The sequence below is a fragment of the Anomalospiza imberbis genome, chromosome 4, assembly GCF_031753505.1.
Source record: "Anomalospiza imberbis isolate Cuckoo-Finch-1a 21T00152 chromosome 4, ASM3175350v1, whole genome shotgun sequence".
NCBI lineage: Eukaryota > Metazoa > Chordata > Aves > Passeriformes > Viduidae > Anomalospiza > Anomalospiza imberbis.
The window spans coordinates 50,657,520-50,674,217 of record NC_089684.1 but is presented as its reverse complement, the minus strand read 5'-3'; the positions used below and the strand labels follow the sequence as shown (position 1 = coordinate 50,674,217).

Genomic DNA, 16,698 nt, shown 5'->3' with positions numbered 1-16,698 from the left:
GTTTCCCATGTTAACAAAAGCAGAATAGTTTTATTTAGTGTTCATCTCACACCTTCAACAGCTGCAGCTGTCAGGCACAGAAGTACAGTATTAAAATAAACTGAACAGAGTTGCTCATTGCAAAAATCACACTATGCAAACCTGTGGATTGTAACATCAACAGTATAAAATGTAACAAAATTGGAACTTTTAATTTTTTTAAGCTTTTAAAGATAATAGTCCAGGCTATAAAACTATATAAGCATTGAATAAGAAATGTTAAAGTCAACAAGTCTACAACAGATACATCTTGTAAAAACTCAATAAATTATATATATATATTTATAATATCTAGTAACATTTAAAACCATGCACAGTTTTGTACATTTTCTTTTTTCAGTACAGGAAAACTCTTTGCTTCGAGTACTTGGAATGTACACAATTAGCAGACATTTGTAAGAAAATACCAAAAAATTTTTTTTTATTCCAACAAAACAAAAATCTATAGAAATCTACCTTCTCAAACTTCCATTGAAGTAATCTCAAACTATAAATTATTTATTTTAGGATAAGGATTCTGTGGCTCTAAGAAGAAAAAAAAAATCTTTAAATGAGATGCTGTCATGTGTTGTTATTCTGCAACATTGATATGCAATATGCACCAGAGAAAAATGAAAAAATAAGAATTCAGGATGTAATTTGCTTTGCCTCTTCTGGTAGTACATAAAGAAGTCTTCTGGACAAAAAATAAAAAACCTCACCCACAAAACATCCTCAGCCCAAACCTCCCCCACTGTCAGCTTGATCCATGCTAACATTCTTTAGGTCACTCCTGTGCTTTTACACGGCTATCTGGCATTGAGGAACAAAACAGCACAGCATTCTAAACACCAAAAATCAGGCATCACTGGCACTTTCCAATGTGTTAGATGCAAAAGAAATGCAGCTGTAGCAGCTCTCCTGCAAACAGTGTCACTATTTTGCTCACTTGGCATTTCTGAAGCCCAAAATACAACAGTACTGGCAAAGAGGAGAGAAAAAAACCTACCCTGCCACCATCCAAAGTCAACATTTCACTTTGCTGCATACTTGTTATTAAATCGACCACAAAGAATACCTTCATTTGAAAATAGAAAAATAAACACCCACACCCCTTTAATGCACAGTGGTTAAACTGATGGAAGAATTCTTGGCCCTGTTTTTCTGAAATATGTAAAAATCATCTCTCTGCTGCTATTTGTTTGGTTTTAACCACTGGTGATGTATTGAAAAATAAACTTACCTTTGCTCACTGCAATCCAGGATAAACTAATATTTTTTTAATGAATACATATATATATATTTATAACATTAAATGTAATTTGTTAAAGGACTGTACATCTATACATTCTTTCAATATTTCCCATAAACACAAAGGAAAAACTTGATTAATATATTTTTTCTCCATTTTTAATAAGTTAAAAAAAACACCCTTAAGTTTGGTGAAATTTAAAGTTTACAGTAACGCTATGCTATTTAAACCAATGAACAGATATGTTAATGTCTATAAATAACTTTACAAATATACATGTTAAGGTACAATTTTTAAAACAAAACTGTCAAGATACAAAACAATCAAAAACATCTTTTCTTTTGCCCAGATCAGTATATCCTAGATTGCAATGCTCGTATTTTGAGACTCTCTCTCTCAGTACTGCTTTATGTTGCATTAGTATTATACATTCTTTTCTTTTAATATATTTATTTATATATATACATGATATATTTATAGATATATACACAGATTCTCTGGAATAAACCTTTTTGATATAAGTTAAAGGCTCTTGCCTACAGGTACCCGTAACTTCCCTCTCCGAGTCACTGCACGCTGATGGAGCCAAACCTCTGGCGTCGAGGGGTGGATGGAGGAGCTGCTCCCCCCACTCACCCTTGGCAAGCAAGAACAGGCAAACCCCAAAAATGAGATTTATTCCTTTTCCCCCCCATTTGGCTGTTCTCAAAGGTCAGGGTGTGACTTGAGATGCCACGTGGGCTCCAGGAGCCAGGTGTCAGGGCACCCTCCGCTCTCAGGTGGGTGACGCTCTGCTCCCCAGGGACCCCACAGGGTCTCTGCCCATCCCTGGGGTCTGCTCCTGCCTTGGCACGGACCCGTCGCCCCCAGCCCCGTGCAAGGGCCAAGGTGCTGACACTTCAGATGACTTGACCATCTCTTTTTACTATTTTTTACTTTCATTTCTCCATGACAATTTGCATTTTACTTAGCTTTGTTTTCTCTTCTTCCGAAAAGGATTCCTTCTATGTAGCTGGGTAGTACGATCCTGAAGCTATAAAAACGACGACAACAAAAATATAGATATTTTTATAAATATATGAATCCCTGCAGGCAACGTGGCTTTTCAGCTCCACCAAAAAGGTTCATGTACAGATTGCATAAGCGAAGAATTTCCACATTCTTTACACTTTTTTTTTTGCGTGTGTTTCTTTTTTTTTTTTTCTTTAAAGGAAGATTTCTTTTTCTCTTTTCTTCGTATTGCAGGCACAGAACGGTTACTCTGGCACTCGGAACGCAAGCGCGGAGGCTGGGAGGTGTCAGCACCCCCCAGGTTCAACATTCTGCGTAGTAAAGAAAGATCCCTAACAAAATGGAAAGTAAACAAAAAACCAACCAAACAAAAATTCATCTAGGATAGATCATCTTGGCAAGAGATTAGTTCCTTCAGGCCAAACAGTGCTTCTTGACTTTTCATACAGCAATAGGGGAAAAAAAAAAAAAAATTATAAAAAAAGTTAATTTTTTTTTTTAACCCTGAACAGCTTGTCAACAACACAAATCTCCAGGCACCATCACACAGTTCCACTGGAAGATCCTTCAGTACGGTTTCATGCTCGGCGCCCCGCACTCGCCACGGGCACACTGCCCACCCGCCCGTCTGTCCGTCCGTCTGTCCATGTGCCCTGGGGGTCCTCACGTCCGGATGACGCCGTTGCAGGGTGGGTGCTTGGGCAGGCAGGGCTCATCGGGCAGCAGGTCATGTGCAAAGACCGAGTCGTCCCCTGAGGAGCAGGTGCTGTGGGTGTCCTGGCCGGCCGGCGAGTACTGCTCAAAGGGCACTGAGAGGTCCAGGTACTCCTGCCAGGGCGACAGAGCCATCAGTGCTGGGTGTCCCCCATGCCAGGGACCAAGTGACCCCCTCCCGCGCCCATCCTGCCACACTCACATCGGTGGATGTCACAGTGAGGACCCTGTCCAGGTCTTCCACCAGCTGCTTGAAGGTGGGTCGCTGCGAGGGGACGGCGTGCCAGCACTCCCGCATGATCATGTACCTGCACGTGGGGACATGGGACAGTCACATGTGGCCAAGTGACACCCACCCACCTGCTCACCCATCTCCAAATCGCTGAATGAACATCTGTGGCCAACGTGGCTTCAGCCATGGCCAGCTGGGGGGAAGAGGAGGGTTTTGTGGAGCTATGGTCCTCATTACTGATCATCTGACACATGACCGTGCCCTCAGAGCAGGAAGAGGACCTGTCCTGATGGTGACACACCAGAGCTACATCCCCAGGTGCCACCCACCCAGCGAGGGGAGGTGCTGTGTGTCGCTCAGCAGCCATGGGCTGAGGAAAGTCTACCCGGAGATGGCCACGCCATTTCCCAGTGGGGATGTCCCCACAGCCCAGACCCCAGAGCCCAGCGGGGTGTATTTGGCCTCAGAGAGAGCGGGGGGTGGAGCAAGGTCCGCCCCCACCACACACTCACAAATCATGGGTGCAGTTTGCAGGTTTGTCCATCCGATGGCCTTCCTTCAAGAGCTTGAAGAGCTCCTCAACGGGAATTCCTGGGTATGGAGACCCTCCCAAAGTGAAGATCTCCCATAGTAGCACTCCAAAAGACCAGCTGGAAACCAAAGAAAGATCTTTAAAATTCAATGAGGGTTTTTTTTTTTTTCCAAGCCCCCCCATATCCCATCCCCCTTGCTCAGCTTTATTTCTGTGCAGCCATGCATATCTAACAAAGTCATCAATAGCATGACTAATTGCCTAGGCCATTTTTACTAGTTACTTGGAGATCTCTGCTGATCCAACTCAATAGCAAAGAAATCCCAGGCACCAAGTCTGAAATTGAAATGAGCATTTAATCAGATAGGTGACAGCCCATCTATCACCGCCAGCTCTTTGTTAGGTCTTCCACCAGCTCCACTGAATGGAACAAATCAAATTATTCATGCACGGCTTCACTGAATTGCAGGCTTGGAACCACAGGCCACTAATTGTGCAAGCTGATACCAAAACTTGCTTGTTACAACACCCATTTCACTGGCCAAGCCGGGAGAAAAATACCCCAACAAAAATCAGCAGAGCACTAATGTTACACACTTCAGTCCCGCAGCTGTGCTCTGGTTAAAAGTCCTTTTTTAAAAAATATCTTTTGCCTTCTTCATTTTCTTTCTAAAAACAGGGATTATCTGTCTCTGTTTCACTTTCATGCACACTCACTGTCCCATTCTCTAGCTTTGATTTATCTGTCATGCTCTCTGCGGCATTACCTAAGCAAGGAAACTATGATTTAAGATCAATAAAAGCCAAAATATCTGAAAAATACAGAAATAGAAAGGATTTGTTTGTCCAATCGCGAGCTGTGAGCTCTGGGGATAAGGCAGGCCAGCTATAAAAATGCCACTATTGATCAAATATTACAATAAAAAGCTAGTGTATATGTGGAGCTGCTTCAGCCCTTGCAAAATTCAGATGTGTTACTCATTTACATGTAAGGAGTGCTCTGCTGTTTGGTTATTGCAGAGGCACTAAAACAGATGAGACAGGATTAGGAAAAATAAAGAAAATAAATGAAATGGCAAAATTAATCTGAGACTATATTTGCTGAATATTCTTTGATCAATTCTAACAAGAGGCAGAATATTTCAAGCTCATTCCACATCCTTGACTGAAGTGTAACAGTCTGGGGCAAAGTGTGGAGGACACAGAGGGTAATTTTTTTTTTTCATGAGGTGTTTTTGGCACAGTATTTTTCAACTGCTGGATGAATCACCTCATCTATAAAGTGGACGAAATACCTGCCTGCTTTCCAGTAATTTTTCAGCAGCTCCCTAGAGACCCTCAGATGAAAGCAACCAGATAACAGCAAAATAAAACCACGTGCATGAAGATGCAGCTTGGAATCAATTCCTGTACTTTTGCATCCCCATGCACTCCAGCAAGGAACGAGCCCTGGTCATGCTTAGCAGTACTTTTGTCTGTAAGATACTATGGGTGTTGATTTCCCAGTCATATTATTTTTTTTTTTTTTTTAAGTGTGGGTTTGCTTACACATCGCTCTGGTGAGTATAGACCCGGTCAAACAAGGCTTCTGGAGCCATCCATTTCACAGGCAGCCGACCCTGTAATTAGGAAGACAATGGGAACATCCCATCAGCATATTCCCCCAGCCACAACGGCACCATCTGAATCTTCTTTTCTAATCCAGTTTGAAACATTTTCATTAACAACCACATCTGCCTTCCCGGTCACTGGGCAAAGCAGCAGTGGCCACATATAAACAGATTAGAGCATTTGATCCCTGGATCTTCACCGACAATCTCTTCAGTAAATGCTCTCTGTAGAGGACTGTATTTCACTGCCAAGGCAGGTTTAACATATCAGTGCATCTAAATCTTTGTATGGGAACGGCATTCAAGGTTCACAGATACAGTGAACTCTGTGGCAGAGCATGGGACAACACTTTCCATCTCTTTGTCTGGAAAGTACAGTTAACTCCAAGTCCAAGCCTAGTTTAGGCTCAGCTTGAAGGGAAACTTCCAAAGAGTGAAGGCAAGGGCCAGGTCCTCTAAGAAACACATCCTGATCCTATTGGAGGCTAAAAGGAAGAGGTCTGATCCCATCCTACATCAGGATCATAAACGCAGACTGTCATGTGAGAAATACAAGATGAGAAAGACTAGATTAATCATAATTCTCTGGGGCTTTGCTTGGCCCCTGCAGGGAGACAGAAAGTACTGTTTTGTGTTTGAACCATAATTTGGATATGGGGGAACTTTGTCCTCTTCTCACCCACTCTCTCACTGTGGGAGACAACTAGAGACACAGGCAGGATATGCAAATAGGATTATGCTCTCAGTTGTCCCACACAGCTCAAACTGGGAAAAATCCATCTGGTCTCTAATTAAAATTCCCAAGAATTGTTATTAATTTATGATTAAGAAATCCTGGCAATTAAGGAAGATTTCTGATATGCTGTTGAAGTGGATCAGTATGGACATGGTGGACTTCAAAGGACTGCTTGGACATCTAAACCCCTTGCAATCCCAAGACCCACAGGTTCTGCACTGCCCTCAATCTTCCACTGCCATCTCCTCTCTCTGTCCTAGTTAGGGTTTTACCTCAGGGCTCAACCAAGACACAGGGCTTCTTCTCCTCAGCCCTTCATTTGTAAATTCATCTCTACAGAAAATATGAACAACTCCAGGCCTCAGCCCTTGTGTGGGACCATCTTCTCACTCCTGGCAGTGGAGCCAAGAAGCTCAGATGTAAAAAAGAGAGAAATGCATGAAAGACAAATAGATCCAGGTACACAGGAAGTGACATTCCTCTGTCATGGGCTCTGGTGAGACAGAAGTTAGCTCCTTGGGACCTTTATGAACAGTAGTGGAGCAGACTGGTAAGGGTTCCATTCCTGTTTGGGAGAAGCCTCAGTTTCTCTTAGTCTAAAGCATCCTGGCCAGTGCTGAGACCTCACAACCAGCTGGTAGCAGGACCAGGATCTGTCAGGACAAAACCAGATGGTGGATAGATTCCTGGGACTAGACTATCTACAGTCCCTCACCAGGTGAAGTCCCTGTCAGATTTCTTTCTCCTAAGCCCCTCTAGAAAGGGAGATGTGGGACAAAGCCCTCTTGCTGCAGGGATGACCGAGCTGCAGGGATGACCCTGCCAGAAGGACAACTGCGTGTGCTTGGCAGCTCTGTACTTACATTGGTGGTTTTCTTGTAATAGTCAATGTTGTGAACGTCTCTAGCGAGGCCAAAATCAGCTATTTTCATCACATTATCTTCAGTGACTAACACGTTCCTGGCTGCCAAGTCGCGATGAATGCACTGTGAAAGGTGAGCAAGCCAATAAATAAGGGCTCGTTAGCTGCTCGCGCCTGGAACCAACAGCACCATGTGGTTTATGAGCTGCTGTTTCATTGACTCCCAGGCTCATAAAGCTGTGGGCACTGCTTAGCTCCTGGCTCTGTGTGTCACCACCCCACCGTGCCTGCTCAGTGGGAACCACCTCTTAGCAACACCTAATTGGCGGCCTTGGAGCCGACACGACCACGCACGCGCCTTTTCTCTCCAGATGGGATGTATGGATGAGAAAGACAACTCCCCTCCTCTGTGGGCACTTACTGGGACGTGCAGCTGCTTTTCTGTGCTGCTTCCCCCAGGAAGAGGAGTGCAGGATAATGTTTGAGGGGGAAAGGATCTTCAAATTAAGGTATCCCAAATACATAGACTCGCAGAATGGTCTGGGTCGCTGGTGCTTTTATAGGCATTTTGGGGGTGCTTATGGTCCTGCAGGTGACAGCTGTACAGCTGCATGGTTCAGGAATGCAGCCAGCATATGTAGACTTTGCATAGGGATGGAGCCTCCAGATACTTCATCCACCAAAATTTGGCCTCTAAATGGAGAAGAAGCCTGCAATGTTTTGCCTGGGGTTGTCCCACACACAGAGCATTTCCTGCCTTTGAACACGTGGCTTTGACCAAGGCTTCTACCAAATGAGGTTTCTCAACTCACTTTCTGAGATGCCAAGTACTCCATGCCCCGTGCCACCTGGTAGGCACAGGAAACCAGGTCCTTAAACGTCAGCTGCTCCTCAGGCAGCTTGCAAGTGTCAAAGGAATAGTCCATGCCAGGTGGGCGACGTGCCCTGAGGTATTCCCGCAAGTTCCCCTTTGACGCGTATTCCACCAACACATAGAGTGGTCCTGCAAGGAAGAGCACATCAGCATCCAGCAGAGGAAGACCTGACCACCCAAATCTCATCTGGGCCATTTTGGGCAGCCAGTAATTACAAAGAAGGGATGGCCAAATCTGAGCCTCCCACGACCCTGTTAGTGCTGGGCTGCTCAGCTACGTACCGTCCTGCGTGCAGGCACCGAGGAGGTTAATAATATTTTTGTGCTTCCCAATCATCTTCATCATTTCCATCTCAGAGACCAGGTCAGAAAGGTCTTTGTCTGTGGCATCATCTGGAGAAAGTAGAGGAGGAAAGCAAAAAAATGTCAGGAAGAAAATAAGTGTTAGGGGTATATTACAACTGCTGTGCAGCCTTGTGGGGCTTTGATGGGGAAACAATACTCAGAATATGGGGGTATTTGGCTTTATTCTACTTTGGGAAAAAGAATAAAAATAAAAACAAAACCTACTACCATGGCAACAAAAAAAGACAAAAGAACAACTGAGTGGAAGTAAATGTTCATAAGGAAATCAGTAATGCCTTTTGTCTTCTGTTTCATCCTCACAAGTATTAAAAAAAATTCACATTTTAGTACCTGCTTTTCTGATAGTTTCTGTCCCTCATCTCTAGGGGACAGGAGTTAATGATGGTGGAAGGTCAGGGCTGGGAGGGAATGCATTTTTTGGATGAAAAGTTGCAATTTCTCTGCAAAATTAGAAAAACCTATCTACAAAAGTAGAAAAATTGAGAAAACCTCCTCAAAGGAATGTTTTGGTTTGGAAAGACGGAAATGTTCCTACTTCCAAAACCAGCTTCAGAAAAGACTAAAGGAAATGTAAATTAACCAAACCCATTTCTGATATGAAATATTACTTTTTTCCCCAATGTACCCCCATGTAACCTCAAGCCCAGGCTGCTCACTGCCCTGCTTGCTCCAGGTGAACTCCTCAGCTGTCTGTGGTTACTGTGCCTGGGGGCAGGATGGGAAATGGAGACTGAACCCCCCATTTCTGTCTCCCTTTAACTTCTCAGGTGTCTGGGACCAAGTTTCCTCAATGAAAAAGTTCCTCAAGAAGGAGTTTGTCAGCTGAAATTCCGCAGGCTCCATCTGAGGCTGCTGCACAAGCTTTTGGTAGAACAGGCAGCGCTGGTTAGGGGAGGAGTAAGGAGTGGGCTGATTTGTGGAGCTGGCTAGAAGTCAGGGAGATTCCCCTTCTTGTTAGGGATGCTATTACCCCTTGGCAGAGAACTGGGTTAATTCCCAGTCCCTCTTCCTGATGGGATTTGCACTTTTGCCTGCTCTCCAGGGACAGCCCTCACCCCCAGGCTATGTGGGTAAAGGGGAGGAGAGGCTGTTCCTGCTTTCTTTTATTGTATCTAGTTTGTAAAAAGACTTAAAAGCAAAGAGAGGAAATCCCAGCACAATATGCTGTTCTGTCCTTTGTGGACTCCCCATACCTTTTAACATCTTGACAGCAACTGTGATGGCCTTGTTTGGCTTGTCCTTATCAATCCCAATCGCTTCTGCCATCACCACTTGGCCAAAACAGCCCTCGCCAAGCGGCTTCCCCAAGGTCAGGCTGGAGGGAGGAATATACAGGTATGTTAGGGCGTCCTGGTGTGGGGACACTCCCAGCAGGCACAGAGATCCCAACCCATGGCTCTGACTGACCGAGACCGTGTCAATTCCCACTTGGGATCTGGAGGTAGTTCCAGCTCGGAAACATTGGCCAGCATTGGCCCATCGCTGGAGGAGAGGCGCGTGATCCGGACCAGGGGCGTGTTGGAATTCATGGAAGAGTTGGACTCCAGCGACACCTGCTTGGGTAGAGCAAATGAAGTGTTATTGCCAACTGTATCTCCAGGGCAGGCCGTGCCCGAGATGGATCACTGAGGAGGTTTGAGCTCTCTGGGCCCATGGACAGATTTCTGGGAATTTCTAACTGGGAAATGCCCCCACCCTTGCAGAAATCCACTCAATTAGGCACTTGTGGTCAAGTGTTTAGCAGATGGAAAGGAGGGACAGGTCAGCCAGTGCCCTCCAGCAACAGGAGGTATAATCCACTCAGCTGTTCTGCTGCATCTCCACAGCCCATACAGGCTATGAAGTGACTTTTCCCATCCTGGCACTGTCAATGCCCACCGTGAGCTTGCAGCCAAAACTTGAAATCCGTACCCCTCACTGTAGGGTTTATGCGGTGTCTTTTGTCCTGTCCCTCTGCAATTTCATGCAGCATAACATCTCTAACTTCACAGAGGACCTTTGCCACCATCACAGCAACAGCTTTGGGCTCACCAGTGACATCTGAGAAAGCAGGAATGAGCACAACCAGTGCTCTTTCTCTCCAAATCTCCGCTCCTCCAGGGAGCCTGGACTGGAGTTCCTCTGCTAGATGTGCTTTCTGTGGCACTCACAGCTGCACTGCCAAAACCTCTTGGGCAAGGCCAACAGCAGTGGGGGCTGCTCACGAGCCAGAGTCAGCTGCCACCTCTGCCAAAGCTCCACGGGCATAGAAATAAATAAAAGGGGGTTACACTTCTTTGCAGCCAAATGATGTCCCTCTTGGGCAATGTTTTTTTGGTGGAGCTTCTCACCTAGAGAGAGAATTTCAAAGAGATGGAGGAAAAAAAAAAAAAAAAGGAGGGACACCATAGAGGGGAATAGGAATCTTGTATCTACTTTCTGTTACCTGTCTCTTGAGTGGGAATTTGGAGACTTTCTGAACAGTGGGAGTGTTCATGGCTTTTTTGTTTGGCATTTTCATCCTCCAGACAATCACCAAGACCAGCATCAGGAGAAGGAAGAAAAAGCCAGTGCCATAACTGAGAATGCCAGTGTACACTGAGCCCGAATCATCCATCTCCATGAGCTCCTCGGCTGCAGGGTGACAAAAGATGGCAGTCAGGACAGGGTGGGCAGCTGCTCACACACAACTACACACATACAGCACAGAGAATCTGGGCAGGACTTGTTCAGCTACGTCAATGTCAGTGAATTCAGCGGGGGGACTCTCCCAGGCCAGTGGTTTTCCACCTGCAGCTGTAGCTGCAAACATTAGTTTGCTTTGCCCTTTCTGGGGTAATTTTACTTTGGGTTTTTAAGAGCCCCCAGCCCAGACTGAAAACCACTGCTCTAGGCTGAAGGCACCTTCACACGTCTGTGCTGTCCCTCTGACCAAGACCTTGCACCTCTCCACGTATCCACACAAGGTGGCTGGATGCCTTGGATGTGCAGCACTGGGTTTGCTGCACTTTGCTGATTCAGATTCTCCATCCACCAGACCAGTGCCTGCCCTGAGGGACCAAGGGGCTTGAACAGCACCCAGCAGTAAGGCATCACACAGGGAGAAAGTCTCAAGAGAAAAATCTGCTTATTATTTCATTAAATAATTAAAAATTATTTAATGAAAACTTAGTTCTGCTGGAAAAGGCTGGAAGGTCTGTCCCAGAGAGATGGGATAGCCAGGAGGGTGATGGCATGAGCCCATCAGCAGTGGCTACCTCCTGCTTGTAAGACTTCTTAGAGACCAGCAATGGTCAGCTGTGTTTTCTCCCTTGTTCTTTTCAGGACAGGCATGTCGACCAGAGGAAGGAGCCATGGTGGGACTGATTTTCTGTCCCCTAAAGGTGTGCTGGCATCAGAGGGACAGTCAGCAGTGGGAAGCTTTATAATGAAGTCATGCTGGTGTGGTTAGCTCAGTAATGGGTTGTGTCCATTGCTGAGCAGACCCTTCAGCAAGCAGCAGGAGCCTTTCCCTGGCAGCAGCAGGCTCTGTTTCAAGTATTTGGGGGCAGAGCCCAGGAGGACATGGAGAAAGGGTTGTTGGTGACATTGAGGGCTGCTCCAGCCTGTGTGCCAGCTATGAAGGGCCTGATCCTGGCAATGGCCATCTCCTCCCACAAGACAGGAGTACCAGATCTCCTGGGATCAGGCACTGTGGTCAGTACTGCAGCTGCCTTGCCCTCTGCTCCCTGTCTCTCCTCCTGTAGCATGGACAGGGCATTGCAAGCTGAAGTTCCCCAGATGGGCTGTATCCTGCACTCCTCTCTTTGGGGGCCTGCTGCTGCACAGACAGCTGTCCGTCACTGCATTTGACTTCAAAATAAAGTTCTACTTTTTGATTTATGGTCAGTTTTCTCCTGCTTATTTTTTGCTTAATTAAGAGGTGTGAATTCATAAACTGTAAAAGCAGAGTATGAGTCGGATGAGACAATATCGTGATATTCTGAAAATAACAGAGACATTAGTCTTCTAACCAAAGGAAATGCTTTCTCATCCAGTGGATGTCAGAAACAGAAACAGGATCAGATCAGCTATTAAAGAGCTGGCAAATAAAACAGGAAAGATCAGCAGATCCCACTGGCAGCAGGGTTGGGCATGGAGGAGACCTTCTTAAGCCCCAGTAAAAGTGATTATATCCAAATCACCCGCACAGATAAAGTCAAGATTAGAAATGCCAAAGTTTCCGGTTCCTAAACACATCCTGAGATGGATGTGTTGTGAGATGGACCCAAATGAGGTCTATGACTGGATGAATCAAAGTGGGCTCTTTAGGATTTTGGGTGTAAAAGTGTATTGAACGTACTGTAGGTTTGCTTCTGCACTGAATGCAAGGCACAGCACATATGAGGTTCAATATGAGAATTGCTGGTACTTCCCTGGACCATGCTCAAGCCTGCCCTGCAGCCAGAGACAGATTCAGCAGGTGATGGGGCAACACAGCCTCATTCCCCCTTTTGCAGAACAGACCTCTCTGCTGCACATTCTGTGCTGGCTTCATTGTCAATAAGAGCTTTGCACATGAAAGGACCACAAAATTGAGGTCACTCTGGCCTCGGGTTTCAAGCCCACTGCAGCTTTCATCGATCCCAGCTGGAGCAGGCAGCATGCAATGCCCCTGGGAGCCAGGACTCCTGTGCTCTGCCTGCAGATGACTCTCCTTGACCTTCTGTTTGAGATCGCTATCTTGGCCTGCTCATCCGTGAAGTGGAAATAATGCTACAGGCAGGGAAGGGTGTACTCACACCAGACACTTATGCATCTAATTTTAGGTTAAGATATGAAGTCAGAGAGAAAGGATCCTTCCTAAGATGATCCACAGTTCATGTCCAATTTAGGTGCCCTGAATCATCTGATGGGGAGGTTTTCTTCACCCACTGTCAGTGTAAGAAGACAAAGCTCCTTATTTTGGCACTTAACAGTCCTAACAAAGAGGCTGTGAATACCTCCCTGTTATTAGACAAAAAAAAAAAAAAAGATTCTGTGTGTTTTACTGTATCATTGCTGCAATCATTTAAATTTTGAGATGCAATGAAAAAAGAGCCAGCTGCAAGTATGCAACAGGGGTCTGCAGCAAATCCCAGAGAAGAGGCCTCCCTGGAAAACACCCCTGCTCCAATCAAGGGGTGGCCTCCGGGAACTTGGCATTTCCAAAGCAAAACATTGAGGCATCCTGGAGAGGGAAGGAGAGGCCAGCACAGAAGGAAATACCTGGTAGCACCGTCAGCCAAGCAGAGTGATGTGAGAACCCAATAGAATTCCCTGCGAGACAAGTATATTCCCCAGCATCCTCAAAAGTAACATTTCGCAAGTACAGAATCTCTAGCTCCTTATCCGTTGTGTTAACACCTGCCGTCTACGGGGAAAAAAAACACACACATATAGAAAGAGGGAAAACAGAGAATAAGCCACATTCCCAGCAAGTGTGAGGACACCACAGGCAAATTTCAAAAGCAGATTAAGGTGTTTTTTTTTTTATTTTTTTATTTTCCAATGGCCCATCTTCCACATTTATTTATTCATTCCCCTCTGCAACCTGTCGTCAAAAGCAAAAAAAAAAAAAGTTCCCTTCACCAGGTTCTTACTCTGTCCCACTAAAGAAGCATGCAAGCAAAAGCATCCAAATGAAAAATTGCCCCCACAATATGACTGACTTTGGGTTAGTGAGGTGAGTACAGGGGTGGGGAAAGAGAGGTGGGGAAATGAGGACAGACAGAAAGAAAGGGGAAAGGAGGGGAGATGTAGTGGGGAAAGATTCAAGTGCTGATCAGAGGAATATACAAACATTATGGTTCATGAGTTCACTGAAAATAAAGAATTCTAGAATTTTTTAGACTTTCTTCAGTGGGCATCTCAAAGCCATATATTGATTACACAGACCTTGACACTGCAGTAGAATCTGGCTGATAACCAGAGGGTGCCTTTAAGGAACTTTCCTGCAGTGCACTGACTAATACAGCAGTCAAACCTAGGCTGGAGTCAAACCCCAGAGCCTATGAGATTGGTTTTCCTCTCTAGCTAACATGTTTATTTGAATGAGCCAATGTTGATATTTATTTCTCCATTACTTCTCCAAGAGACAGAATTGATTAATTCAGTTTTGTAGGTGAAAAACACAAAACAGTTTGGTTTTCCAGAGCTTGGAATGTCACAGGTCATTAACATGCAATTCTGTTATCAGCACTCAATTGTAAGGAAAGGAAAGAAAAGGAAAAAAGTATGAAGAGTTGATAGCAAAATTTGACAGTCATTTTATTGTGGGAATTTTTCCATGGCAATTGCTGTATAGGCATTACAGTCTTGTAAAAAAAAATTAGCAAGAAAATAAGATAAAGCCATTCAGCGTCAGTTGGCAGGGTATAATACAAAATGAAGAGTAATTTTAATCACTGGATTCTTAAAAATGTTATAGCTCATTCTTGCAGTTGCCAGGGCCTTGGGACAGAGTCTGTGGTTTACCTGGTTTTGGTTTGCGAATGTGGAGCCAAAATGGCTTTTCGGCTATGCCTACGAAATTGTTGGCTCTACACAGATATTCTCCTTCATCTTGTTCTGTCACATTGAACAGATTTAGGTTAGCATCGGCTTCAGCGTTTTTACTGATCCAAGACTGCAGGAATAGACAGAAACCTGAACTTCAGTAAACCAAACAATAGCTCCATCGCACCTACATCAGCTAGGATTGACTGTGCACGCTGTGCTGACATCCCCCGCTCACCCTGTGGTGAGACACCTAACCCAGCACCTGGGTGTGAAAAGAAGTTGGCCTTTGGCTCCCAAACCACGAGCAGGTGAGCTCCCTTCCCTTCACACATGTGATTTCTTTTTTAAAACAGACCAGTTTGCCCCTTCTCCATCTGACAGCAGTCAAAGGCTCTATAGTTTCTTAATAACTCCGCAGACAGGAGCACCAGAGAAAGGGCTTAAGCAGAGATTTGTGTTTGCAACCCGGCTCAGCAAATACTGTTTCAATTATCAGATTCCAAAATAGAATTTGGAAACAAAATATAAGCAGTGGCGGTCTGAAACTCGCTGCTGACTTTGCCTTTCAGAAATTAGCTGTAATTTTTTCCACTGCTTATAGGAGCCTCTTCTTTACTAAATAAAGTGGTGTATATAAATCAAACAAACTTCAAACTTTTAACCAATGGGTTTATTTCTCTTCTTCTATGCTGCCACAACAGCACATCAGCTTTTTCCCTAAACACTAAACAGTTGTTTTTATTTTGGCTGAAAATGCATAACTGTTTTAAGTGGCCTCAGAAGAAGCTTTAGTTCTGGAAATGAAAATAAAGCAAATGTCTTCTCTGTTTTGGTCTTACACTCTCCAGCCCAGCCTTGATGCCTTTCATTTCCAAGCCTGATCCTGCCAATATGACTTGCAGCTCATTAAAATCATTGAGGCAGCCAGCTCTGATAGGTTATTAGGAACTGAACCCAGAGGAGGCACCAGAGAAGAGCCCCAGTGTCCATGTCTGATGACAAACACCACCAGGTTCGACCTGAGCTCATCTCCAAGGCTTACGTGCAAGTCTGTCTGCCCTGACTAGTGGGGAAACGTGCCTGCCTGCTGTTGCTGCCTTGTTTTTAATTAAACCAGGCATGTTTCAATGCAGAATGTACTATTTAGCTTTTGACAAAGCTTGGGCACAGTGTTGCCAGCCCCCTTCTGTAACTGGAATGCATTTAGTGCTCTTCTGCAAAGAAAAAGGGGTTTTCTTTGATCACAAATTAGCTCAGGCTTTCAGGAACTGATGCAGGTGATGCCTTGGTTTTGTCAGGCTGTTTAAAAAATGGTTTCAAAGTACAGCATTCAACTTATCCATCTGGACTTGGGTGGGGTTTGACACCCCCTCACCCTCCCTTTTAGATGTACAGGGGCTGGAATTTCACATGCTGGGCACCTCTCTGACTCCCTTGCTGCAATGGAGACTGGGATATTCCCCATACTTTAACTGCCCTACAGCAGCTCCTACACCCACAAAATCTCCTGAAAGCAGGAGGGAAGGGCAGGTTGATAAAAAAGCCTTATCTCCCTGCAGGCAGCACAGCATGGGGCAGGAGAGAGCAGTTCTGTGGGCTGGGGGGCTGTTAACAAACAAACAACACCCTGCTCCTGCCAGGATGCTGGGACAAGGCAGCAGCACTGCACGGCATGAGGGAAACAGGTCCATAATGCCAACAAAGCAGCCCTGAGATGACAGCAAGATCATTTTATCAGATCTTTACATATAAAAAACAAGCACACCACATTTAAAAAGGAAAAGAAAAAAAATCCCTCCAAAGCTGGGCCTGACACAGCTCAGTGGAGGCCCAGTACTGGTGCACAAAAGATGCATCCCAAAATGGAAATGCTCCGTGCCCCAGCGCTGATGCCGGCATTAATACAATTCAAAGCATTCCTGATTAACCAGAAGTAGCAAATAGACGTGTGCTGGTCCTATTCAGCCAAAAAACATAAAACCAAACAAAACTT

General features: G+C 45.1%; 1 protein-coding gene across 6 annotated transcripts in view; it reads right to left on the bottom strand.

Moving 5' to 3' along the window:
- Nucleotides 1-10: 10 nt before the first annotated feature.
- Nucleotides 11-16,698, bottom strand: part of FGFR3 (fibroblast growth factor receptor 3) — a 55,534-nt gene continuing 38,846 nt past the window's right edge. Inside the window, exons 8-18 of one of the 6 annotated variants that reach the window (XM_068188468.1) lie at nucleotides 14,682-14,832; nucleotides 10,627-10,820; nucleotides 9,615-9,760; nucleotides 9,401-9,522; nucleotides 8,124-8,234; nucleotides 7,780-7,970; nucleotides 6,969-7,091; nucleotides 5,308-5,378; nucleotides 3,740-3,877; nucleotides 3,198-3,303; nucleotides 11-3,109 (exon numbers count right to left, since the gene is read on the bottom strand). In XM_068188468.1, the coding sequence (XP_068044569.1) occupies nucleotides 2,945-3,109; nucleotides 3,198-3,303; nucleotides 3,740-3,877; nucleotides 5,308-5,378; nucleotides 6,969-7,091; nucleotides 7,780-7,970; nucleotides 8,124-8,234; nucleotides 9,401-9,522; nucleotides 9,615-9,760; nucleotides 10,627-10,820; nucleotides 14,682-14,832 (1,518 nt within the window). In that variant the 3' untranslated portion in view covers nucleotides 11-2,944. Of the gene's footprint in view, nucleotides 3,110-3,197; nucleotides 3,304-3,739; nucleotides 3,878-5,307; nucleotides 5,379-6,968; nucleotides 7,092-7,779; nucleotides 7,971-8,123; nucleotides 8,235-9,400; nucleotides 9,523-9,614; nucleotides 9,764-10,626; nucleotides 10,821-13,433; nucleotides 13,579-14,681; nucleotides 14,833-16,698 lie in introns of all 6 variants that reach the window. The other 5 variants (XM_068188469.1, XM_068188471.1, XM_068188470.1 and 2 more) reach the window with 5 other exon arrangements.